The following is a 27,871-nucleotide window of genomic DNA, read 5'->3' on the forward strand; positions in this document are numbered from 1 at the left end:
GAACCATCTTAAAATGGGAGACAGCTTCAGCAACACCTCCACTCCATGCGCCACAAGGAGAACTTCCTGGTGGCCAAACATTTCAATTCCCATTCCCATTCCCATTCTAACATGTCGGTCCATGGCCTTCTCTTGTGCCAAGGTGGAGAAGGAACACCTTATATTCTGTGTTTGGTTTGTGTTTACATTTATGGCAGAAATCCAACAATTTCTTGAAACTCATTTGAACAATTGAGGTAAGATCCTATTCTTGGCCATTTGCAACTCTTGTGTTCGTGCTTCACCCAAACTGCCATGATTATTGTATGCCAGCCTACAGTTTTACCATACGAATAACCCTGCCAGTAAATGTCTTCTGTTGATTTCCAAAGCCAGGGAAATGCAACAAATAATTATTAGTGATGGCTTTTAACCAAATTATTTCATGTAACGCAATCTGCCTTCAAAGTACTGGAAGACTGAATTTTATGAGAACTCATTAAGCCATGCAATACTCAAGTCCAGAGAACTTATCTGTTCATTTTAATAAGATTATGGAAACTCTCTGAAAACTCAGTACATTTATTTCCAAGTAAAATTGTCGGTTAAATGATGAAACATTTTATTCAGGCATTGATTTGCTACACTTTCAATTCTTTGGTAAGTGTGTTTGGGTTCTTCAAGCAAGTCAAATATATTATAAATAATCATGCAGGAAAAGTGATACAAAGAATCTTGATGTTTGTAAGCTTATTAATGAAGTCCTACTGAAAACTCATCATGTGCATTCAAGTGAAACATTTACCATCAGTTTCTGTACAGAAATAAACAAATTTGTTTTCCCAGTATGAAACAAGCTGAACTATTGCCTTTTTGCAGAATGATAAACAAACTGCAAACATTATTAGAGCTGCTGCTTGCAAATCCCCCACTCTGCTACAGCTGCAGAGCTTCAGGGAAGCAAGGAAAGACATCATCTACAACCATCACACAGACATTTAGATCTCTCTTCTCTTACCCCAAATGATCTGATAAATTCAGAACAGCAAATTTTCTTTTTTTACCCTCAGTAGGAATAATTCTTCACAGAAGATTAAAAAAATAAAAATAGTTATTCAGATAAAGTATGTAATACAATGTAATTAACTATGGGAAGTTTCAACTATGAGTCTGAATATGCAAAACTCTAATGTAGATGGTTCTGCATGACAATCACTGTAAAATTTCAGCTTATTCCTGTGATTACTTGTAATTGAGCACCTATAAAATGCTCATTTATAAAAAAAGTTTCATCTCACAAATATCTAAAGATATATTTCAAGATAATACCAAACTTCTTCTTTTGAATTTAAAAGGTCATTATTTTCTGTATCTACACCAGGGTGGTCAAAAGGGGTTATCTTTAAAATTTGACAGTAAGGGTTAAATCTCAGTCAGATTACATCCATGTTAAAACTCTGTAATGTATCATATTGATTTGTATGATACTGCTGTGAAATGCTCCTTGGTCCTCAAAAGCCATAAGTTTATGACCAGGCCTACGGTCTGATGCTAGCTTGTGTCAATATTGATCAATGTTTCATGCTATCATTGACCCAGAACTCAATTAACACTTCCATCAGCAAATTCCTTGCTTCACTCCTAACAAAGGGAAGAAACTTCACAAACACGAGGAAATCTACAGATAACACAAATCAAAGTTGCTGGTGAACGCAGCAGGCCAGGCAGCATCTCTAGGAAGAGTTACAGTCGACGTTTCGGGCCAAGACCCTTCGCGGCCCGAAATGTCAACTGTACCTCTTCCTAGAGATGCTGCCTGGCCTGCTGCGTTCACCAGCCACCTTTATGTGTGTTGCTTGAAATTCCAGCATCTACAGATTTCCTCGTGTTTGTGAAGTTACAGAAGGAAGTGACAAAGATTTCCTTTCCTAAAATAAGCATTTCTGACAATCTGGTAGATTTCATGTCTCGGTTATTGATACTAACTTCGTACTCAAGATTCTACTTACTCCAATAAGTGAATGCAAAATTTCCTTCTGTCCTTCAGGGAGTTGAACCGAGCTCTCTGAAAAGCCCATCAAGTATGCTAATACACTTCATGAGAGAAAATCAACTCTGCTTCCCACAGACAATCCTCCTGTGGTTAAATCTGAAATGCCCTCTGAAACCCTCCTTGCTAATGGACTGATTGTCCTATTCCCATCAAGGAGGAGGATATTTAGCATTCTGTCACTGCAGATTAGAAATAGCATTTCCTCTTAACCGACAATCAACACTGGTGCTTCTCAAGGATGCAAACTTAGTTCCACGCTCTCTACACCCATGACTGTGTGGCTAGGCACAGTTCAAATGCCACCTATAAATTTGCGAACGACACAACTATTGTTGGCAGAAGTTCAGATGGAGGTGAGCAGGCGTACAAGAGTGAGGTAGATCAGCTGATTGAGTGGTGTTGCAGCAAAAACCATGCACTCGATGTCAGTAAGACCAAGGAATTGACTGTGGGCTTCAAGAGGACACGCCAGTCCTATTCAAGGGATCAAAAGTGGAAAGGGTGAACAGTTTCAAGTTCCTGGGTGGCAACATCTCTGAAAATCTACCTTAGGCCGAACATGTTGATGTAATTACAAAGAAGGCACGTCAGCAAATATATTTCATTCGGAGTTTCAGGAGACTCAGTATGTCACCAAAGACTCTAGCAAATTTCTACAGATGTACAGTAAAGAGCACTCTAACTGGTTGCATCACCGTCTGGTATGGAGGGGCCACTGCACAGGATTGGAAGAAGCTGCAGAATGTTGTAAACTCTGCCAACTCTATCATGGGCACGAGCTTCCTCAGCATCAGAACACCTTCGAAGGTCGATGCCTCATCCAGCATCCAGGGCCCCCATCATCCAGGACAGGCCCTCTTCTCATTGCTGCCACCAAGGAGGAGGTACAGGAGCCTGAACACACACACTCAATGTTTCATCAACAGCTTCTTCCCCTCATCAGATCTCTGAATGGACAATGAATTTGTGAATGCTACCCTCCTATATTTTGCTCTCTTTTGGAACTACTTGTTTAATTTATTTTTATATAAGTATATATACTTCTTATTTTAATTTATAATTTTTTATGATGTATTGCAATATATTGCAAATGCAAAACAACAAATTTCATTACATGTGCCAGTGATATTGAACCCGATTCCGATTCTGATTCCAATCCATGACAGGACCATCAGACTGAAAAAACGTTACTTTCCCCAAGCAGTAAAACTGATCAAATTCTCCACCCACTAGCCCACCCCACCACCACTACTTCATCATTTCCTGCCAGAGTCACCTTATGTACGGACACTCCTGTACCTAGCATCAATTCATGGACATACAATCAATCTATATACATTAGCCATCTTATGGATTTATATTTACTGTGGTTTTTTAATTTTTTTATTGTTTTTCTTTATCTTATCGTGTTTCCTTTGTGCTGCATCAGATGCCGGTAACTTTGTTCTCCTTTACAGTTATGCACTAGAAATGACATTGAACAATCTAGAACCTTAAACAATCTTGAACACTGAAAGTGACACAGCAGGCTGCACTATTCATGGGCAATTAAGGACGAGTAAAAGAGGCTGAATTTATATCATGCCAGTTCCTGAAAAATTTATTTAAAAAGTCCATGCTCTATTTGGTCTTTTTCTCTGAAATGTACGGGAGAGAAGAGATCACTGTTGCCAGACACACTGCCAGACTTGTGTTGGGTTTTGGGTTTTGACTTCTTCCGATGGCGACAGGTGGTAACTGCTGACATAAAGTGAAGACAAAATTCCAATGGGTGGCAGTCTTTTTCTTGGCTCCTCAACTGACTTCAACTCTGAACTGATTCCACAACCTATAGACTTGCTTTCAAGGACTCTAAACCCATTTTCTTAGTACTATTTATTTATTATTGTATTTTCACAATTTGTCTTCATTTGGATGTTGGTTGTTTGTCAGTGATTATGTGGAGCTTTTCATTGATTCTATTGTATTTCTTTGTTCTGCTGTGAATGCCTGCAAGAAAATGAATCCCACAGAAGTAAATGGTAACATACTGCATACATCCTTTGATCATAAATTTTCTTTGAACTTCTCTTTGGAATTACAGCCAACTAACATAATCACAGTACCAGCATTCTCTCTCAAATACTTTAATCAGTAATTGCCGTAACAACTGCACCAACCGCTGCACCAGATAACTATTAAATTTAAATTTTAACAAAATATATTCCACAAAAGCATTAATCTAATTTCACACTATTATATTAGTTTCTTTTTTCATTCATCTGATAAAATACATCACCCACAGAGCAATCTATGAAAGAAATGTTCAATCACTAAGGCAAATTCAGTGCACTTTAAATAATCAGCCATAAGCAAATGGAAAAACAAAAAATTGAACTTTAAGACAATTAAATATTCCCTGTTAATACTTCCTCCAGATTACAGCCAGATGGCAAAGGGATTAAAGCAGTCTCTGACTAAAACATTAGAGTTTAAACTCCAATCTCAGCTCACCATGAGTAAAGCTTTGCTCTAGAGTGAGTCTGTTCATTTCTACCACTTTCTTTGCAACGTGAAATAAATTAGCTTCAGAGGGATAGCCACAATTCTATTCATGCATGTTTCCACTACTGCCAATTTATTCCATTAAACGATTTGTAAATTGGACCTTCAGACCAATTGTGGGGATGAATTACAGTGGACTGAAATGCTTAGGTGTATAGACATTAAGAAAGAGGATGTGCTAGAGCTTTTGAAAGGTATTAAGTTAGACTGGTCACCGGGACCGGATGAGATATACTCAGGCTACTGTGAGAAGCCAGTGAGGGGATTGCTGGGCCTCTGGCGGTGATCTTTGCATCATCAATAGGGACGGGAGAAATACTGGAGGATTGGAAGTTTGCAAATGTTGTTCCCTTGTTCAAAAAAGGGAGTAGAGATAACCCAGGAAATTATGGAGCAGTGAGTCTTACTTCCGTAGTGGTCAAGTTGTTAGAGAAGATTTTGAGAGGCAGGAATTATGCACATTTGGAGAGACATAATCTGATTAGGGATAGTCAGCATGGCTTTGTCAAGGCAGGTCATGCCTTATGAACCTGACTGAGTTCTTCAAGGATGTAACAAAACACATCGATGAAGGTTTAGCAGTAGATGTAGTGTATATGAATTTCAGTAAGGCAGTTCATAAGGTTCCCCATGCGAGGCCCATTTAGATAGTAAGGAGACATGAGATCCAAGGAGACTTTGTTTTGTTATCCAGAATTGGCTTAACCACAGAAGGCAAAGGGTGGTTGTAGATGGTTCGTATTCAGCATGGAGGTCAGTGACCAGTGGTATCCTGCTGGGGTCTGTTCTGGGACCCTCCTCTTTGTGATTTTTATAAATGACCTGGATGAGGAAGTAGAAGGGTGGATCAGTAAGTTTGCTGATGACACAAAAGGTAGGGGTGTTGTGAAGAGTCTAGGAGGATGTCAGAGGCTAAAATGGGACATCAATAGGATGCAGAACTGGGCAGAGAACTGGCAGATGGAGTCCAACCCAGGTAAGTGTGAAGTGGTTCATTTCCCTAGGTCAAATTTGAAGACAGAATATAATACAAATGGTAAGACTCTTGGAAGTGTGGAGGATCAGTGAGATCTTGGGATCCATGTCCATAGGACACTCAGAACTGCTGTACAGTTTGACAGTGTTATTAAGAAGGCGTATGGTGTGTTGGCCTTCAATCAACTGTGGGACTGAGTTCAAGAGCCATGAGGTAATGTTACAGCTATACAAGACCTTAGATAGACCCCATTTGGAGTACTGGTCACCTCATTACAGGAATGATGTGGATACTATAGAAAGTGTGCAGAGGAGATTTACAAGGATGTTGCCTGGATTGGAGAGCGTGCCTTATGAGAGTAGGTTGAGTGAACTTGGCCATTTCTCCTTGGAGCGACGGACGACGAGAAGTGACCTGATAGAGGAGTTTAAGACGATGAGGGATCGTGTGGATAGCCAGAGGCTTTCTCCCAGGCTGAAGTGGCTAACATGAGGGGGCATATTTTTAAGGTCCTTGTAAGTAAGTACAAGTGCGATGTCTGAGATAAGTTTTTCACACAGAGAGTGGTGGGTGCGTGGAATGCACTGCCAGCAACTGTGGAAGAGGCAGATACAACAGGGTCTTTTAAGAGATTCTTAGATAAGGTACATGGAGCTTATAAAAATAGAAGACTATGTGTAAGAAAATTCTAGGCAGCTCCTAGAATAGGTTACATGGCACAACATTGTGGGCCGAAGGGCCCGTAATGTGCTGTAGATTTTCTATCTTTACAAAAGTATCAAAAAGCTTCTCTAGCATGTAAATGTGTATGGACTTCCATCTTGACTGTAAGATTTCTACATATGATTATTGGTTTGATACATTCATGTGTTTTCCCATGCTTTTCTCTATACTAACCTAACAACAATACAAGAACAGACATCAACCTTATGTGAAGTGGAACACTCGCACCCAATTTCTATATCCAGCTCCAGAGTGGACTGGAAATGTTTGCAACACCAACATACTTTGTGAGGAGAAACAACTTGAGGCCACCAGAATGGTCAGACTGGGCAATGAGGTGAGTCAAACAGCACATTCACAGCAATGCAATGGGGAGACAGCTTGAAGTGAACAGAAATTTAGTGGGTATGCCTGATGTTACACAGAATGGGTACAATGTTAGAATAGTGTGATCAACACTTACCTGAGTAAAGCTCAGTCATTAGTACACACACTAATTCTACACACTCATTCTAATCCTTAACCATTTTCTGTTTTCAATTTTATAATAATATAGGATGAGGCATTCAACCTAATAACAGATTTCCTTCCCTGAAGCGATTAGAATCAGAATCAAATTCACTGACATATGTGATGAAATTTGTTTTGTGGCAGTGGTACAATGTAAGAAAATTATGTGAAAAGGGAATAAGTAGGCCGTGGTCCTGGGTTCAAGGACTGTTCAGAAACCAGATGGTGGTGGGGAAGAAGCTGCTGCTAAAACATTGAGTATGGGTCTTTAGGGTCCTGTATCTCCTTCACAATGGTAATAATGAAAAGAGGGTATGTCCTGGTTGGTGAGGATCAGTAATGATCATATAGCTATTTAGTGATTTCATACCATAATTGGGCTTCTTCCCAGAATTACATAACTATTTAAATGAAAATTCTACAGGTGTTGTGTGAGTTGAACCAAAGTTCTGGGCTGTTAGCCTCACAACCTAACCATATCACAATCTTTCAAGATAGTGATGTGGTTAAATTATGTGGATAATAGCTTCATCTTTCAAGTGTCAGGAACGGTTCCAGAGGATTGGAAAATCACAAATGTCACTCCAAACTTTAGGGGGGGGGGGGCGAAGAGGTAAAAGACAGGAAGGTGTAGGCTAATTATCCTGACATCAATGGTTGGTAAGATTTTAAAGTCCATTAAGGATACTTGGGAGCACATGATAAAATAGGCTGAAGTCAGCATGGTTTCCTTAAAAGGGAAATCTTGATTAAAAAATTTGTTGGAATTTCTTTGAGGGAGTACCAGGCAGGACAGAGAGACAAAGGAGAATCAGAGGATGTTGTTCTTGCATTTTCAGAAGTTCTTTGACAAGATGGCACAAATGAGACTGCTGAACAAGATAGGAGTGCATGGTATTACAGGAAAGGTACTAGCATGGACTTAAGATTGGATGGCCAGCCAAAGGCAAGGACTAACAATAAAGGGGCCTTTTCAGGTTGACTGTTGGTGAGTGGTGGTGTTCCACAGGAGTCAGTATTGGGTCTACTACTTTTCATATCAGATGATAATGATCTAGAAGACGCAACTGATGCCATTGTGGTTGATACTAAGATAGGTGGAGCAGCAGGTAGTCTTGTGGAAGCACAAAGTCCTCAGAAGGATTTGGACAGGATGTGGAATTGGCAAAGAAGTGGCAAAAGGAATACAGTGTAGGGAAGTGTACGGTCATGCACTTTGGTAGAAAAAGTGAAGGCATAGATTATTTTCTAAATGGGGAGAAAAGTCAGAAATCAAAGTTACAATGGGACTTGGGACTCCTAGTGCAGGATTCCTTAAAGATTAACTTGCAGTTTAAGTCGGCAGTAAGGAAGGCAAATGCAACTTCAGCATTCATTTTGAGAGGAATAGAATATAAAAGCAAGGACATAATGCTAAATTCTATAAGTCATCGATCAGACCTCATTTGTAATATTGTGAGCAGTTTTGGGGCTCATACCTAATAAGAATGTGCTGGCATTGGAGAGGGTCCCGAGGAGGTTTATAGGAATGATTCTGAAGATGAAAGGGTTAATGTACATGGAGCATTTGATGGCTCTAGGCCTATACCTACCACATCTGAGATGGATGAGGGCAATTTCATTGAAACCTACTGAATAATGGAAGGCCTGGATGAAATGTTGGGGAGGATGCTTCCAGGGCTAGAGAGTTTAAGACTGGAGGGCAGAACCTCACAATCAAACAGAGATGAGCGAATGCCTCACAATAGATGAGTCATTAGGTATATTTAAAGCAGTAGTTGATAGCTTCCTGATTAGCAAGGGTGTCAAAAGTTACAGAGAGAAGGCAGAAAAATTGAGTTGAGAGGGAATAATAATCAGCCATAATCAAATGTTCCTATGTCTTATAGGTCTTGCAATCTATCTTACCCCATCTAAACTGGTGTGGGTTTTATAAGTTGATAGTCCATGTGACGGTCTCTCCAACACCAAAGCAGAGTCAGAAAATTGCTGGCTTTTCTTCACAAACTCAGGCAAATGTGTGGCCAGCTGTATATGCTGCAGATAGCAGGTTGGTTCACCTTTGTTTCAATAATCCATCAGACCGAGAATCAGGAAAGATTTAAGAATAATCCAAATAATTAAAAACTCCCTTAAATAATAAAGCATCAAATACAGTAAGATACCAATCCATCTGACTCTGACATCAGAGAAACAAATTAAATGGACTTTTACTCCATTCTAATACTCTATTAATAGAGTGTCGTCACGGTACAACATCTTGCTAATCTGCTTTACTAAGTAGTGAATTAAATAACCCTTTTAACTGTCAGTGCTAAAAAAGAATGTACAGGGCATAGCTTGATACACAGCATGATCAGTACTCTACCAAAACTCAGCAAACAGAACACTTTCCCTGGCATTTTACAGTATTGCTCTAGGGTATTGTAAAAAATACAGTGATAAATGACTACCATGCTCTTCTCAGGTCACCTCTTTGTTTTTGTAATTTCAGGGTGGGTAACGGAGGAACTACAGCCTCTTTCACAGATGGAAGAGGTAGGTTGGTGCAAGGGTCATTCGTGAGATAGTGCGTTCCTTCTACTGCTTATACTAGACTTCACTGTGATGCCAAACCATGGTCTTTATGCCCTGAATGCCCCTTCCCCAGTTTGAATGATCACCGGTCAAAATTTCCCAGGATCAATGACATCGTTGCATTTCTTCCAGTGATGGAGAATTTAAGACCAAAGGGAAGAGCCTCACAATAGATAAGTTAATGTGTATATTTAAAGCAGAACTTGGTAGGTTCTTGATTAGTAAAGGTGTCAAAGATACAGTAAGAAGGAAGGAAAGCTTTAGGCACATCTTTCAATCCTTTTCCTCTGTTCACTTGGCAACCTCCTCCCACAACGCAGATTTTTTTTAATTCCATGTTATTTTTTTTTAACTTCTATTGCTTTTGGTTTATTATTGTCACATTCTGAGATACACAGAAAAACTTCTGTTTTGTTTACCATCCCGACAGGTCACGCCATATTTAATTACACTCAAGATAGTAGAAAGAAAATGGAACCCAGAATAAAGTGTTACAGCGGCCGAGAAAATGCTGTGTAGACTGGGAGATTGGGAGATGAAGAGTTCAACTTTAGCGTATGAGAGATTAAGGGTTCAAGAGTTCATCTTTTCGTGTATGACAGATCTGTTCAAGAGTCTGTTAACAGTGGTAACCAAGCTATCCTTAGTTTATGTTTTCAGGCCTTTGTATCTTTTACCCAATGGGACCAGGATGGGAAGGTTCCTGGATTGTATTACATACAAAAGACACTACAGGTGCTGGAAATCCAGAATAACACAGACAAAATGCTGGAGGAAGTCAGCAGGTCAGGCAGCATCCATGGAAGGGAATAAAGGTTGAGTGCTTCAGGCGGGACTCTTCATCGGGACTGGAAAGGAAGGGGAAAGGAGCCAGGATAAAAAGGTGGGGGGGAAGGGAAGGAGCAAAAGTTAGAATGTAACAGGTGAAGCACAGCGAGGGGGAAGGTAGGTGGGTGGGGGTGGTGAAGCAAGAGGCTAAGAAGTGATAGGTGGAAAACCTACAGGACTGAAGAAGAAGGAATCTGATAGGAGAGGAGAGTGAACTATGGGAGAAAAAGAAGGAGGAGGGGCACAGAGGGAGATGATAGGCAGGTGAGGAGACGTGAAGGGGTAAGAGGGGAGCCAGTATGGGGTATGTAAAAAGAGAGAAGGGCACTGAGGGAGAAATTATCAGAATTTAGAGAAATTGAGGTTCGTGCCATCAGGTTGCAGGCTAGTTGATTATGTTAGCTGCTTTTTCCAAGGCAGTGGGATGTCCAAATTAAATCAGCTGAGGAGAGGCTGGTCTTGCTGTGAACCCCTATTGTCGGAGATGATGCATCAGGGGCAGGTTGGTAGATATAAGACATACCTTTTAGTATAATTTGGTAAATGAGTCAACAATGTCTTGGAGCATGCTCTTCAAACCTGCGCAATCTAAGCAGTGTCTGCATTCTGCAGCTTAAAAATTGAGGTTTGGATGCAGTTGATTCTAGAATGAAGCTGTTGAAGATTGAACAGTATCCCCATTATTTCTGAAGATTAATTCCCCTCACACAGGAAGCTTGTTACAGCAAGAAAGATGGAGAAAGGTGCTGAAAAAATTGTGACAGCCACATTTAACACTGAACTACACTGAGATTGATTCTTTTGTAAAACATTAGTTAGAATTATGACTTGCACGCTGTCATGGAACATAAAGGATGGAGACACATTTCTATGAGCAGCTAAATCTGAAGAGTGCGTTCTACACCAGTTTTATACATTCCACCAATTATAGTCACGTGAAGTACTTACCCAACTGCATCAACTGCCAAATGCAAAGTTCTTACTTGTAAAAGTTGTTCTAAGCTCAATAAAAGTAACCAAATAATCCAATATGCAATGTTAATCATACTCAAAATTAAAATAACAAATCTGTCTACTAGTTTGGTTATTTTCTGGTATATCCCCACAGTTCTGAATAGAACTGTTAACATCTAGTCATTTAGATGAAAACAAATTCAAGAACTCCATGCATTTGTAAAGAAGACATGTGTAGACTTCAACTTAATCAAGAAAAGTAAGTGCCACATCTATCAACGCACTCCATTGCTGGAATCCAGAAGTGGGTTTTAATCTTTCAGTGGTTCTGGAGAGTTCACTGGGGAATTAGCTCTTGGATACTAGTGTAAGATCCATCACCCCCACTGATTTCATTGGGGTTTCTAGCATTATAGAAAAGAAAACTAAGGTGATGGTAGATTGCTTCACATTTTTTGCCCCACCAAGTTTAGCTTCGGGTGCCAAGTGTGGTGCCTGTATCAACAAAATATGACCTATGATATTATTTTTATGTTAAATCACAGAATCAAGGCCATCCCAATTTCATTAACCAATCCTTCACATGGTTTAATCTGAGCAAAGCTCCTCGTGATCAATTCATCAGCCTGTCAGGGAGATTTTGCCAAGACAGCCACATATACCACACCTGGTATAGTTCACTGCAAAACAATTAAGGTAGAAAGTATTCTCAACAGAGTATGAAGTTTATTAGTACATGGTAATTATGAATTAAGATCATAAGTCCATTCTAAGCATTTGTTTGTGTATGAAGTACCAAATCAATTTGTCAAGCTGCACCATTGCCTTCAATTATGTTGATCATATACTGGCAATGGAAGTGAAAAATATTTTAAAAGCATTGTTACTCTTTCTAGCTTAATATGGTTTTATGATACATTATAATACTAAATAAAGGAAGTTTTCAATAAATGTAGTTCATCTCAAGCTTATTTTGAGAATGTATTTACGGAACCATTTCAGATACTAAATATAAGTAAGTTATAATACCAATAATAAAACAAATAAGTCTAAAATATTCAGCAGGACAGGCAGTGTATGGAGAAAGAGAAAGAAAGATTTTAGGTTGATGGCATCTCATCAGAGATCCTGAGATATTTTGCTAATTATCATCTAACAATCACTTGTAATTACCAATTACAGTTAGTCCATTATCTTATTTTTGGTCAATAATACTAGCATGAAGAGAGGGAATTATTCATCTGACTGCAGTACAATGTAATCAAAATTTCTAATTTTATTAATATCCATATATTCCAATTTGTATTGTATATGTATTTGTATTGTGCACTGCATGAATTTCACAGCATGGGATAAAACAGCAAACAAGTCTACTAAATAAAAAATTAAAGTCTTAATACAATTTCAGTTTCAGTGTACAGCAGTGAACAAATTAAACATCTATTAAGAAACTGGGTGTATTTATCTGCTGAAACTGACATTGTGATTCCCAGCACCAAGCCAGCAATTGTAAACTGTCATATTCTGTCATGGAAACAATGCTGGATGAATCTTAAAGATAATTAATAATTGGTAAATTGTAAAAGTGATTTGTGTTTTATAACTGCACTCCTAAGCTTTAGTTTTAATAATATATTTTTTGAAAAACATCAAATCAATGTGTAAGTTGCCGATATATGAATTCCACTCACTAAAGAAAATAACACCTAATAACTAAGATTTACTCTGCTATATGCATATTGTATCTCCTCCACTGGTACACAGTTGAAGGGATAGGTGAGATGGAGTTCACGGATGCCAAGAGCAACGTGAATGACCTCGTGTCAGAGTACCAGCAGTACTGAGATGACACAGCAGAGGAAAAGGGAGAATTTGAACAAGTTAGGTTCAAACAAAACCCTTTTTTTTTCTTTTTTTCTCCTGTGCATAATACATTCTTTTAAAATTGTGTAAATGAAAACAGTAAACACAATATGATATAGATTCAAATCTGTTGAAACCATCTACCTTCCAATTGGATAATAACAATTGCCTCACAGGTATCCATGGATAATTCAGACTAGATCAGTGGCTCCTGAAGTGAGGAAGTAATTTCTGCTCAGTTCCCATATTAATAAACCAAACTCTATTGATTCATTTCACCAGGAAGCAAACCTGAAGTGACAGGTTTCATTTTGTTGTAGAACAGCAGGTGAATTTGCATCACTCCTACAACCCCATAAATTCAGCTCTAAAAAATCACCACAATGTCTAGTTACAAATAGAGTGCTTGTCTCAAACAATAGCAATAATAACAAGTACCCAGCATATACATGCAATAATCCATCTGAATGATGTCTTTTTTGAATTTGTGTGATTAACTGCATGCCTTTTTGTGTTTTAATAGTTTCTTTAATATGTGGATATATGGGTTATTACTTCTCAAAAAACTACATCTTTCATACTGTTATCACTCTAAATTAAAAACTGCACTTTCCTCCTGCTGATTAACTATCATTGTTTACGCATAATAGGTCTCAAATGGCAATTATTCTGTAACTGTTTCCTTCGATATGGCTGAATACTATGGATATTATCCTAACAGCAGTTGCAAGCAGTGGAGAAGTACGTCAATACATTAATGAATAGAAGTCCTTAAATAACACATTTTTAACTAAATCAGATGATAGCAGTTCTATGTATTCCTTTAAGTGGTGGGCTAACTTTACCTGGACATATGATAAAAAGCAACTATTTTCCACTTGCGTACATCCTCCATTTGAGAAGGCTTATTCAATTCACCCAAAAGGAAAGTGGTGTGCAGCTTTTAACTAAAAATAGTTAACCATGGATGGTTTACTGAAAAGCCAACAACCAGAGAAAACCAAGTTAGCCTTAAAAATTAAACCTTTATTGTTGTCCTGCTTATTGCTGCTACATTTTCTCTTCAATCGACAGGGGACAAGAACAGCAGAAGTGAGAATGAATCGAGCTGAAACAGTCTTCTGCTCATTTTCACAATGACAATGCAGTTGTCCTGGCAGAGGCTTGCCTCAACCGGTCCCTCGCTCCCACCCCCAAAGAATGATGCATAACAAAAACATCTACAACAAAGGGGAGATAGATTAAGCAAACCAGAGAACAGGCCCAAAAATTATAGAGGGTTGAGGTATTTCTTTGAACGTTTTACAAACAATTTCTTCCCCACTGCTATCAAAATTCTGAATGGACAATGAATACTCATTCACTAATTTTACTCTCTTTTTGCACAACTTATTTAATTTTTTAAAATATATTTCTTTTTATAACTTAATAGTTTTCTTATGTATTGCACTTTACTGCTGCCACAAAATGACAAATTTCACAACATATGTCAGTGATACAGTATTAAACCCAATTCTGACCCTGAAATACAAATGTTTGCAGAGATATTTCTTCTAAGGTGCACTGGGCAATTAAGAATATCCAGTAAATTTGAACGATATAGCAAAATATTTATCTCCAGACCAGGTGTTGTATATACTTCAAGGCATTATTCTTATGAAATCAAATGATCGTCAACTATAAGGAAGAAGAAGCAGTGTTTCAGTTAATATTCACTCAGAAAGAGATTTTATAGATGCTGCAAAACCAGAGTAACACACACAAAATGCTGGAGGAATTTAAGGGATCATACAGCACCTACGAAGAGGAATAAACAGTTCCAGGCCAAGTCCCAAAGAAGGATCTCAGCCTGAAATGTCGACTACTTATTCCTTTCCATTGATGCTGTCTAACCTGTTAACTTTCTCTAGAGTTTTGTGTGTGTTACTCACAAAACGTAATCACTGTAATCTGATATTTTAAAAAATCATCAATCAAGATCCATTCCAGAACTTGAGTGCATATGCTAGATTCAGAATCTAGTGCCAAACTAAGGAAAACTGAATTGTGCCAGCTTTCAGGAGGAGGTATAAGTAAAAGCATAGTAAATCTGTTCCAATAGTTCTAGTAGGCATTCAAGATTTTATGAGTTGTTCTAGTATTGTCTAATACAGTTGTCATTTTTCCATATGTAACAGACACTAAATATAAACCACTCACAGCCATTTCTCCAAGCTAAGTTTTACGACGAGATTTTAATTATCTTCATTTCTTTTCATGTTTCATTTTATAAAATTCCAAATAAATGTATAAATAAATAGTCTTTTGACATTAACCTTGCTGGATAAGAGAGAGAGATAAATCACTGTTGTCAACTAATTCACATGCGACCTCAATTATGGCGCAAAGCTACAATGGTTTCATGCTTTCTCATAACTATAATTCATCAAAAAAGTTGTTTCACGTCCTGTCCAACAACCTTCTCTTCAGCAATTTTCATCATTTCCTCATCCATTTGTTTTTTCATGTATTCCAACTCTTCATCATTTGCAACTCTCTGCTTCTCTTGCTCCACTTGTTATTCTCAACCTCTGACCTCTGGCTGCTTTGATTTACTCTCTTAGCATTCCACCTGGGGTATCATAATCTTCAGTCATCTCACAATGCTTACAAACCTACTCTTTGACCATAGCTTCGATCAAATTCATTCTCTGTCATTTTTTCACTAAATTACTACATTAAACCTCTTATAAAACTCCATATGTTACTATAATATCATATTTATATTTTCCTTCTTAATTTTCACTCATTGAAATGGGAAATGTGAGATCTAAGAATTTTTGCACTATAGATATAGTGGTCTTATATTAGATACAGCACGGCATGAGTAGTCAGCAACACATGCAGTATTAATCTAAGAACACAAATGATTCTGCAGATGCTGGAAATCCAAAGTAACACACACAAGGTGCCGGAGGAACTCAGCAGGTTAGGCAACATGTATGGAAAAGAATAATGAGCCAATGTTTTGGGCCGAGATCCTTCATCAGTCTTTTATCTGATAAAGGGTCTCAGACTGAAACTGTTGACACTGTATTCTTTTCCATAGATGCTGCCTGATCTCCTGAATTCCTCCAGCATTTCTGCTGCAGAAGTATTAATCACTTTTAATATCCATATCTGATATTTTTCTAGTGAATGCAGCAGGCCAGGCAGCATCTCTAGGACGAAAGACAGTCGACGTTTCAGGCCGAGACCCTTCGTCAGGACTAACTGAAAGAAGAGCTAGTAAGCGATTTGAAACTGGGAGGAGGAGGGGGAGATCCAAAATGATAGGAGAAGACAGGAGGGGGAGGGATGGAGCCAAGAGATGGACAGGTGATTGGCAAAAGGGATATGAGAGGATCATGGGACAGGAGGCCCAGGGAGAAAGAAATGGGGGAGGGGGAGAAAGCCCAGAGGATGGGTGAGGGGTATAGTGAGAAGGACAGAGTGAGAAAAGGAGAGAGAGAAAAAGAATGCGTGTATATAAATAAATAACGGATGGGGTACTGTGTATATAAATAAATAATGGTGGGGTATACTCTGGGCTTCCCCCCCTCCCCCTTTTCTTTCTCCCTAGGCCTCCTGTCCCATGATCCGCTCATATCCCTTTTTCCAATCAACTGTCCAGTTCTTGACTCCATCCCTCCCCCTCCTGCCTTGTCCTATCATTTCGGATCTCCCCCTCCCCCTCCCCCTCCCACTTTCAAATCTCTTACTAGCTCTTCTTTCAGTCAGTCCTGACAAAGGGTCTTGGCCCAAAACACCGACTGTACCTCTTCCTAGAGATGCTGCCTGGCCTGCTGCATTCACCAGCAACTTTTACGTGTGTTGCTCGAAATTCCAGCATCTGCAGATTTCCTCGTGTCTGACATTTTTCTGTTTGCTTTGACAGAGATGGCCATTTTATTAGCTAACATGTGCGGGACTGACAATTCTAGCATGTTACTATAGAACTCTCACAACCCACAGAAAATTAAAACTTTGCATTTTGTTGGTCTGGGCAGGATTCTAGGCTAAGTCCTGCTATTGCAAATAAATTACACTTACTTTTTCTGGAACTTGTATTTAATTAAACTAGGGTTTAATCTGCAATGGCTGGCTCTTTGGTGATAGAATCAATCAATAATGGTTGGAACATCAAGGTTACCACCAAACATTGAAGGAAAAGAATCAATGTTTGAGATTCTTATGTACTGCACTTTACTGCTGCCACAAAACAACAAATTTCACAACATATGTCAATGATACAGTATTAAACCCAATTCTGACCCTGAAAAAGAAGAACATAAATGGCAGCATTCAAATTTGATACGATAACCACAATTCGCAGTGAGAGGTGATTACATGAAAGGCAATACTGCCAGGTACCCAAAGATGATGCCGCACTTATGTAACCCTGGTGGTATATTCTGTTGCATGTAATATAAATACACAGTGAATTGTTACCCGTTATATCAATGTAATTCATTCTTTTATATAACATACTTATTTATAACAGTATTTTTAAAAATATATTAAAATACACCTGACAAACACATTTCTTTAAATGCTTTCAAAGCCCTCCATAATTAATACTTGGCTTTTTACCCCAAACCCTTCTCAAATTGGAAAACACTTTTCAGGATTGATGTATCCTTTAAAACCATGAATTGATACTATGTTTTCAATTATCTCTACCCATTTTGTACAAAGCATACAGACTAAATGACTATTTTTAAATATATTTCTGAAACAACAAACATTTTTATTCACAAATAATTATTTTTCATCATTGTGCTTCCTACAACAAGCAGAATAATTCCTACAGAATAATTTTCCATAAATTTGCCATTTATGTTCACGGTTATTGCACATTGTTATTAAGTGAGGAAGCAGTATATGTTATATCGCAATCTTCAATATTTTAAACATTAAAGGTTGTAGACTATGTTTTATTTTATCAAAACATGCAGGCAGTTAAATGGAGTTGTTCTATAATAACAACACACTCTGAATGATCGGGACAGAAGATTACACAGCCTTAATTTCTCATTATTTACTTGGGTGGTTTGTGAGCTGACAAGATTCTGATTATTTTTTTGTGACTGCAAGCTCAAACAAATATGTTTGTATATATTATAAGCTAAATGATTATTAGACGAAGAGCTAATATACACCTGATTGTCTCATGCTGTGAAAACTGTATAATCTTTAATTTGAATTCTAAAATAACGGTCCAGAATTTATTCCACTCTGCCACTCATCGCAAACCAGCTATTATGCTATATGAGGCATTCTTCAGCTGTTGGCATTATATCCACCATCATATCCCCATTGTCTTTAACAATTAAACTACTACAGGTTATCTTAATACAATCAACTACAGTGGAGTGCTGTTAAAATTTCTGTTCCATGACAACTTTGTGTAGATCAGTGACCCCAGATTGCTGCCACTCCCAAACCTTTAAATATAAATCTCATTAATACTGTGATCTGCGTAATTGCACTGACAGATGCGGCTGAGAAAATATGTACAGGAAGATCAGCAACTAAAGATCAGACAAGTTTCACAATGGGATCTAAGTGGTAATTAATTGAGAAAGTGTTCAACTTTCACAAACAACGGGTTCTAAATTCACAAGTTCTGCAAGAATTTCTTCTAAATCATAGATGATTAGATTCTTAGGTTGATGGGGGCTGGCAGCTGGTGAAGAATCAATTATACAGATGTCCTTATCAGTACAAGGATGGGAGGGATCTGTAAACCACTGCAAATTTGAGCTACTGTCAGTCCAAAAAAACACTGAAGAAAAAAAACAGGCATTGGGAGCTGGTGGAATAAAAATAAAATGCCAGAACTGCTCAGCAGGTCGCGCAGCATCTGTGGAGAGAGATACAGAGTCAATGTTTCAGGATCGTACCGGATGAAAGTAATCGATTTTAAAGATTCCCTCTGTTTCTTCTTCCATATAATCTACCTGACCTATTGAGGTTTTGTTTTATTGCCGAGCTATCCAGCCCCGTGGGAACCCATTTGCCCAAATCATTGTGTCTGGATGAACAGCGGTCTAATTCCGCGGCAGAGCAGAATCGTGGTGAAAATAACTACAACAAAATTCAAGCAACCTACAGTGAATCTCTACATAGCATCATTTTAGAAAATAGTCACTTTAAACTGGAGTGTTTGCGTCAGGGTGAGTGTAAGGAGCTGAATACCAAGAGCATTAATCAACGGCCCTCCTGAAACCCCAGTGTCCAGAGTCGCGTTGGGCTGGATTCTCTGGCTCAGTGAAGCATTCCGATTGTTCGCCGTTTGCTACTTGCTCGGTCCCGTCTCGAGTGTTCCAGCTGACTGAAACTGAGGAACATTTCCTGGCGACGTGTTAACGTCGCCTCCTGCTAGTCCGACTCCAAACCTTACAATTCCACCTCAAATCTTTTTTTTCCCTCTCTTGTATAGTGCCCAAGTACAATGGAGCACCTGACAAGAGAAGGGGGCGACTTCTGAATCCCTCCGAAACCGTGATCTGGTGCACTTACTACACTAATGCTCCGGTGTACCCCTCCGAGAGGGGGAACGCGGTTTGGGAAAAGTTCCGGGAAACAAGCCGCGACTCTAACCTAAGCCTTGGAATCATACTCTGCATAAGGAGCCTTCCGGTTTCACCTATGCGTCTGGTTTCAGTTATAACTCAGATCAGAAGGTTACAGTTCCTTTTGAGAACAGGTCGCAGACTGTGACTACGGTTGCTATCTGCCTTGGGGTGTGCGGTTATGTACGTCTCTAATGCTGCTGCTCCTGGCTGTGTCACTGCTCTGCCTGTTGCTTCGACCTTTAGCTTTTGTGCTCGCTGTAAAACACGGTGTTATCTGCTTGTGATCCAGTCTATGATTATCATTGGCTGCTGTCGAGATCAGCGCCCGTCACTCGAGCGCTGCCGCTCGTCCTGCCTCTCTGAAGGTTGGGTTGCGGATGCGGTGCCGCTGTCCTGAGTGCTGAAACGGAATCGGCGCTCTTTCTCCGGCAGCCGAGTCGCCAGTAAACCCGCACCTTGCAGGGTCTGCAGGGCACTCCTCGACAGAAAGACAACGGCCTAAGCCCGGGTTCTCTACTGCTGCCTTATGCTTCCCTCCCAAAGATAGGATTAGCACTCTGCTGGTAAACTCGATTATTTAAAAAAAAGACTTTTAATGTTAGTGAAACCAAATAAGAGTCCGCGGTTTTATAGAGCGCTAGAAGGCGCGCAGCCCTTACCTCGAAATGCGGTTTGCAATGCTAATAGATCGAAGCTTCTGCTAAATCAGAAATAAATATTACTGTGTATTCGTACTGTTATTTTTGATGTATACAGGAATGTATAGAACGGGATAGGGACTAAGGGGAGAAAGTTGTTGCTACTTTGCCCAGAGCGACTAAGATATACTCTATGTCACAATTATAAAGCTTTCTGTGGATTAGCGGACAATTGCTGCTGTGAAGGTTATGCATGTTGATACTTAACTAACCGACTTGATGGATTCTCAGCAGAAATATCACATACAACACCAATAGACCAGTTATAATTGTGAACTCTAATCGCACGCTTTATTTTTTCAACTATGTGGTTAGGTTTTCTGTCCCACTCAGCAGTCCTACCTCAGCAGCCAGAGAAGGGGTTACGCTGCATCATCACAAGCCCCTTCCCCATTAACAATTAAAAATCGATACCCAATGTTGAGTGTGGTAATATGCGAATATTTGTTTTCTGAGTGTTAAAAGGCTATAAGGGGTAGTCGTATATTACAAACGCCGTGGCTGGAATCCTTCAATTCAAAGCGCGTTTCCATAGCGCTGCTAAATTGAAGACGCGGCCTGCCCGTTAAATAGCGCTTCCTGAAACATCCGTCTTCCTCGCTTTAAATAAGTACTGTACCTGTTCTAAGGGAGTGAAGCAAGCCCACAGTAAATCTCGGTCTGTCTGCTTTTCCAACGTCAGAACCAAAGCGAAACGTTACGAAAACTAAATAGGTCTGGGATATATCCTGACAATGTTTATTTTTCTTTAAACAGGAATCCTGAGTATTTTTTAATTGCCTGAATGTTGATCACAATTATTAACAAGCAGCCTGCAAATATCGTAGAAACAGATCTACGGACCGATCAAATAGAATTAGATCCAATCAACTTTCAACCCTGACTTCCGTGGGCGAAAGGACTCTATCTAGCCTTAGGGGTGAGTGCCCTCCATAGTCCCGATGGGCACTCCGCTACAAAAAGGCCTGGAAACTGGTCAGGAAAGGTAAAGGACTTTGTAGTTTTGTACTTTGATCTAGCTATTGTCTGCTTTGATATCCGATAGCACACTAAAAGGGCATTTTACACGCGCATTATAACATTCCGCCATGATAGAAGTTACAGTGCAATGCTTTCAATCCGAGCGGATTTAATAAACGTCATTTCTAAACCGAGGGGATCTAAATGAATGCGTATAGCTTTGGGGTTCTAGACCTCACTGAAACGCCGTAAGTCGAGCCGTTACAGGATAAATTTTGGCGATATAACCATTACCAACATCGTGGATCCTTCGGATAAATTTCGAAGGAATTGCATCAGTTTCCAGCCGTTATTAAACACCGCAGCAGCACAAGCACCGGTTAACGCGCATATCCTCGCTTACTACAACCATCTGTTGGCCATAACTTGTTTATCAGCTTTCCGATGCAAAGTGTTTGTAAGAAGGTGAGTGTGCGAGTCGTGAGAGAGAGATGACAATATAATTCAATTAGGAGACCATATACTCTCGCCTTGACCCCCTCCCAACCATCACCACCACCGTTAACCAAAACACAGTTCCTAAGGGTGTGCAAAGATGGATTAATTGCGTCATTCTGTTGTGAGGTTCGCTCTTGACAGCGTTGCGAACTGTTCAGCTGAACCCGTGACTACAGGGAAATTAACAGTACCCTACAATTGCCAACACAGTATGCTGAATTAATAATAATCAAACTGCTGTGGTGATTATCAAGCGAGTGCTCATCAACATTTGCGGTTTCATTCCGGGAACTTGTTGCGTCCGCAGCCGAGTTCGAAACGTCCCTTCTCCGCCACCCCCTCGCTGTATTGCCTAGCGCCTTTTTACTTCAATGTAAAAATCCAATATTGACACTCACACATAATAGGATTTAATGGCAGACTTCGTTTTTACCCTCTCTCGGTTAATTGATCAAATTAGTAAGGAGTCAGAGTCTCAAATTGTTTGCAAACAGAAAGCGCTAATTGGTTAACAGTTGTCTTCGCGCATTCGTCTCATGGATTTTAATTGTCTTCAGCACTCCACCTGGAACTTCGCCTGCCTATCTTTGTAATTAATTACAGCTGTAAATATTCATACTCAAACACATTATTACGACTTCCTGTTCTTTGCTTGGTTTTCTTCAGATCCATCTAGGGATCCTCTAAGTGTGTATTTCTGTGTTTTGAGTTGAGATAAATGCACTTTTATTGCCGATGCTTTCAGCTTTAAGCCTAGCCTGCTCTTCAGAAATAGTCGGTTTATAATCTTGTGCAGAATCTCTCGCTTTGGCAACAGACGCTTGCGTAAAAGAGTTTGACTTAAATGCTCGGGTATAATCAACCAGTACAACTATGAATGATGAAACATTCCATCAAAAACATTATTAACTCTTTGCACGTTGACGACATCGGGATCCTGCCCCGCACAGGGAAATAAAAGCTATTTCCTTATTGGCCGATAGTACCGAAATATTAACTTCATGCGGAATCGGATAATGTTCCTAGTTGTTTAGAGACCTGAATGTATATTTTATTTAAAAAAAGCATTCGACCACGGGGTACGAGAGATTGCAAGGTTATCAAAGTCAGGACCGCCAGTCAGCTCACCCTCAGCAGCGAGCAGAATTCCGAGCTGAGCGAGTCGAGAATTGCAGCAAACGGACCAGACCATCTAAATCCTCTAAAAATGGAATAGGACGTTACCGGGGGTCAAGTACGCAACCCGCAGCTTGTCTGCACCGATCGCATGCAACTTTAGCAAACCTGCATTTGCAAATCAGATCCGATAAATCAAGGATAACAAAAAAAATCTTACCAAATCTTAAAACGTGCGGCATTCCTTGCGAATATCCCATCCCCAAGAGGCACAGGAAAAGTCTAATCGAATACTCAAAGACCGGATTGCTTAGAAGCGGAGAGATAATCTTCATGGTTTTTGTATGTATATCAATTCCAGGGGCGTGCTTCCCCTCTTTGTGTTATCAATTATCAGGTTCCGCGGGAGGGCTAGATGCACGGCGAGCAAGAGCGGTCGATGGAACACGGAAAAGATCACGACATGGTCACAGAGATGCAGAGAGACTGGAGACAGCATACGCTTCCCAAACCATTAGCAATCCCCGCATGTTCTTCATTCATTCACTGCGCAGAGAAACACTCTTCCGCTGCAAGGAATGGTGGGACATCCATGTTTTCAGACTCCGAGATTCTTGAAGAAATCCATCCACAAGTCCAGATCGGTGACGCTGCAAGGAGGGAGGGAGGGAGGGGAGGGGAGGGTGTGGGATGGGTGAATGGAGGAGGGGTGGGACCGGGGGAGGAGAGAGGAAAGATGGGTACAAAAAAAAACAATAATAAGAATCAATATCGAACGCCCTCAGACGTCAGATCTCTCAACTGGTTTTAAAAAAGGAACATCTGGTAAAATAAGTGATCGGCCCGTTGCACTGCTACACACACGCACACTCACACACACAAGCACACTCACACACACATATACACACACACACGGCACTCGTCTGACGTGGACATCGTCGGATGTGAGCGACAGCGGGAGCGAAGGAGAGGTGCAGGAGACCGGCTCCCCTATCGCTGTTGTTCCCCGGCATCCACTTCAGGCCCTGTGTTTGACACTCTCGGAGTTAGTAAAATCTTGCCGTGATCAGAGAGGAAATAGGTCTCTCCCAGAGCCCGTGGGTTTCTCGCACACTCACCACATTAAATGTCCCAGGTGTCAGTGTGAGGCCGAGATAGGCCAATGGTCACTCGGGCATGAAACCGCCACAGACTTGCTGACAGCACGCTTTGGTCTATGCGTGTCGAGGGAGAGAAATAATGGCATTGATTCAGTTTGCGCTTCAAACAATGATGCGTTTGGTCCCACACACTTCAAGGAAGTTGCGGCGGTAGTTTAATATGAGGTCGCTGACCTTCAAGCAATAAAATATCCTTAAGTAACCTTTGGCAAAATAAATATTAAATGCAGTACTAAGAATATTATATGCAGTACTGCTTACCAGAGGTTATGCACTAAACTGACTAGAAACGCGGAGTGCCGTGTTCAAGGTGTGGGTGTCTGTCGGAGGAGGGCAGTCACGAAAGTGGCAGAAACTGTTGCAATTAGATAGAAAGGCCAATCAACTAACGTCTGAGCAGTGTGGATGTCTCAGAAAAAAAGAGTAGAAGTAATTTTTAACTACATAAAAAACCTCTGCTAGTTTAGGTGTCGTCGCTGCCGTTGATTACAAATATTAGCACCTGAGATAAACACGTTTCGTATTACAGTGCGGCAATTGATATCAATACGTCAAACCCTTTTAAATGTACCGAACAGTTTATTAGCTTGGAAATTAGTTAACATTCGGAATGGTTGGATTCGCAGTAAGGCTATGGCAGTAACTGTCTTGGGTGGTAACAGGGAGGGGAGAATTAAAATAGATATCTGGTGCTCTTTCGTTTTAAATTTGCCGATTTAACACTTTATGCTGTACAGTAGTCAGTGACACGCAGAAGCACACCGGGAGATTCAGAGGCACCCTAGAAGACTGCAGGAGACACGTTAGTCTCTGTTGCAAGAGAGTGCGAGACGAGCAACACGCCGAGTGCTAAACTAAGGATCCAGCGACCCCATCTGGCCGTTTCATATCTACACCCTCTCGTCCCGGGATAAGAGATGGAAGGAATCACATCGAAGCAGGCCTGCAAATGTCACTTATTCGTCCTTTACACCTGAAGGAGTATATAATGCGCGACTATAACCTGGAAATATTGCTGTCCATTGAGTGAAAAGGACGATTTGAAAGCTGATATCCCAAAAATGTTACAAATTAGTACCAAGTAGTGGATACCACCCGGTCAATCACAGATAAAGCCCTCCCATGCACTGATCACATCTACATGTAGCGCTGTCGCAGGAAAGCAGCATCCTTCATCAAGGATCCATTATACAGGCTTGCACTCTTCTCGCTGATGCCATCAGGAAGGAGGTACAGGAGCCTCAGAACCCGCACCACCAGGTTCAAGAACTATTATTACCCCTCAACCATCAGGGTCCACCGGAGAGTATAACTTCACGCCCCGTCACTGAACTGGGCTCTCTTTCAAGGCCGCTTCATCTCATGTTCTCGATATTTATTGCTTATTTATCCATTGTTATCATCACTGTTTCCTTTTACTCTTTCATTTTTGTATTTTCACCGTTTGTTTTTTTTTCACACTGGTTGTTGTCCACCCCGTTGGGTGTGGTCCTTCATTGATTCGACTGTGTTTCTTGAATTTGCTGTGACTGCCCGCAAGAAAAAGAATTTCAAGAATGTAATGGTGCCATATATGTATTTTGTTAATACATTTACTTATAACTTTGAAATACTATTATACTTACAAGTAAAAAAATGCCGACGATGCATGCAAACCAGTCGCTGCTTTTCTGGGACTGTCACCAATTTAAGTAAAGTAGAATGAGAGGAAAACAGGTCAACCGTGGATCAGTTGTCGCAAAAAAAGCAGCAATTCGCTAGTTCACCAACATTGCACACAGCTCTTGAGACGGTTCCCGTTTAAAGCGCCGGAACTTACCTACGAAAAGCTTGCATACTCTTGATTTGAAAAATGCACACCAAGGAGCAGGCCAACTAGTGCGCGGGAAAAGCCAGGGACCGGATCGAACTCCCTGCGAGCTGATGGGTGGCGATGCTAATTTACCATGACGTGACTGAGAGCGAAAACATGGAAAAATGAACTCCTGCCAAATGCGCCACCCCAGTGACTCCGTGAAGTAGAGAGTGCCGGGTAAGCCCGGTACTGGGCTCTTGGCTCAGAACATCAATTAACAGAGCACGTTGCTCAGTTGCTCTTCACTTTACAGGCGGGTGGCTTCATTCACACATCGTAGGGATCGCTCTCCTCTTGGCACCTACTGTACTCCCAGAGGTGGTTCTGGTCCATTGGGGCCTCCAAATCAAACCATTTTCATCAAATCAAACTAACTGTAGTTGCGTGAAATTGAGAGCAGGTACATGCCAGTGACGTGTGTGGTTATCGGGCGTACTGTTCCTTCTGAAGGCTAGAGGCAATGGAAGTATTTTGTTTCTTTAAAAAGAAGGAAACTGATACTCACAATCTTGTCAGGAACCCTGTACCTGGCGCTACAGTCTCCCAAACCATGCAGGGACGTTGAAAGCGAGACAGACTGTGTGGTTTTCCCGAATGAGATAATCGCGCCGTCCAAGTCACACGCGTTCCTGGACTTCATTTAGGGCAGAAAAGTCTGCTACCCATTCGACTACTGCGCCTGCCTCTCATGCAGAACTGACGAAGAATGGGTCCTTCCTTATCATTCAGGCTGACACCCCAGCCAAGGATGGTTGGGTGACTGCCCAGCGCGACTAAAGGGGCGCGTTCTGTTGAGCCTTACAATCAGTGAACTAGCCGCCAACCAAGGAGACAGAGCGCCCTTATGTTAACTGCATAATGTGAACGCTTTATGCGCATTGTTCAACGCGAACGAGATGGCTTCCCGGAAAACCATTTTATTATCATGTCCTGTAGACCAATAAACAAAACGCGATATATCTGCTGGATCTGTTCAGTCGAGACGTCTCTAATGCAGCCAATCGTTTTGCAACTTATAATCAATCCATCCATCCAACCACCTTTTGCACAGATCCTCTTAAAACTGGGCTGTGAGTCACAGTCCCAGCAAAATTAATCGCGACGTAAAGACATAGTGGTTTTATTTGACAAAAGACGTGAAATTTAAATACCTTATATCGTTAATGCCTCGGGTTTGGGGTACATTAGCACCTGATGCAAAACGCCCTAAACGGTACTAACGCACTCGTTTCCTTGCTGCCTCGGGCTAAAAACCTCGGGTTGTTTTCTCTTTACCAGACTTTGCCTATGTGGCGTGTGCAGTTCCGCTGTAAGATAAATGATCTTTAATTCCCACAAAGTGAGCGTAGCGTCGTAAGCTCCTTGGTACACCCGCGCGTGTAGCTGTACGAGCTCTCAGTCGCCGCTCTCAGCCCATCCTCATCACATGTCCTGTGTGGGAGGGGGCTGTGTGTGTGTGTGTGTGTGTGTGTGTGTGTGTATGTATGTATCTGTCCTGGGGCGTGGATATGGAATTATAAACATTGCTCCCAGAATATTTTCAACAAACTAATGAGTTCAAGTCACACGCACCAAATTCCTTTCAAACATGTGTTCGCCCAGTTTTCAGTCCTGCAATGAATAGTTCAGCGCAGGAGCCCTCCCCGCTCTATTGCTTCTCAAAGCATTCCCCCCCCCCCCGGCAGAAAGAATTAATTTGTTGCAAAACCTTCACTTATCGTTACGTGACGTTTATAAATTTTTTGAGAAAAGCGGATTGCCGTAACCAGAGACAAAATCCGTGCCGCAGATGAGCGTTTGTATAATTCCATCGTGGACCCGGTCAAAAGTCACGGCTCTAAAACCATCGGGTCACGCAGTTCCTCATTTATGTCTCTTCACTGAATGTCCACAGGCTGCGAACTCTCGCGGTTGTGAGAACGAATATTGAGTTACTTTGCCGCTTCCAGTTCACCCGGATTATTCTGCGACTTCCAGT

At 40.7% G+C, this 27,871-nt stretch overlaps 1 protein-coding gene across 6 annotated transcripts in view; it reads right to left on the reverse strand.

Annotated features, from left to right (window-relative positions):
* Positions 1-27,264, reverse strand: part of LOC134342318 (glutamate receptor ionotropic, kainate 2) — a 534,599-nt gene extending 507,335 nt beyond the window's left edge. For 2 of the 6 annotated variants that reach the window (XM_063040301.1, XM_063040306.1), the window contains exons 1-2: positions 27,045-27,264; positions 23,099-23,528 (exon numbers count right to left, since the gene is read on the reverse strand). In XM_063040301.1, coding sequence (XP_062896371.1) covers positions 23,099-23,213 — 115 coding nt within the window. In that variant the 5' untranslated portion in view covers positions 23,214-23,528; positions 27,045-27,264. Of the gene's footprint in view, positions 1-23,098; positions 23,529-23,996; positions 24,269-25,857; positions 25,943-26,398; positions 26,590-27,044 lie in introns of those variants that run through there. The other 4 variants (XM_063040302.1, XM_063040303.1, XM_063040305.1 and 1 more) reach the window with 4 other exon arrangements.
* Positions 27,265-27,871: the final 607 nt, after the last annotated feature.

The sequence above is a fragment of the Mobula hypostoma genome, chromosome 2 (genome assembly GCF_963921235.1).
Source record: "Mobula hypostoma chromosome 2, sMobHyp1.1, whole genome shotgun sequence".
NCBI lineage: Eukaryota > Metazoa > Chordata > Chondrichthyes > Myliobatiformes > Myliobatidae > Mobula > Mobula hypostoma.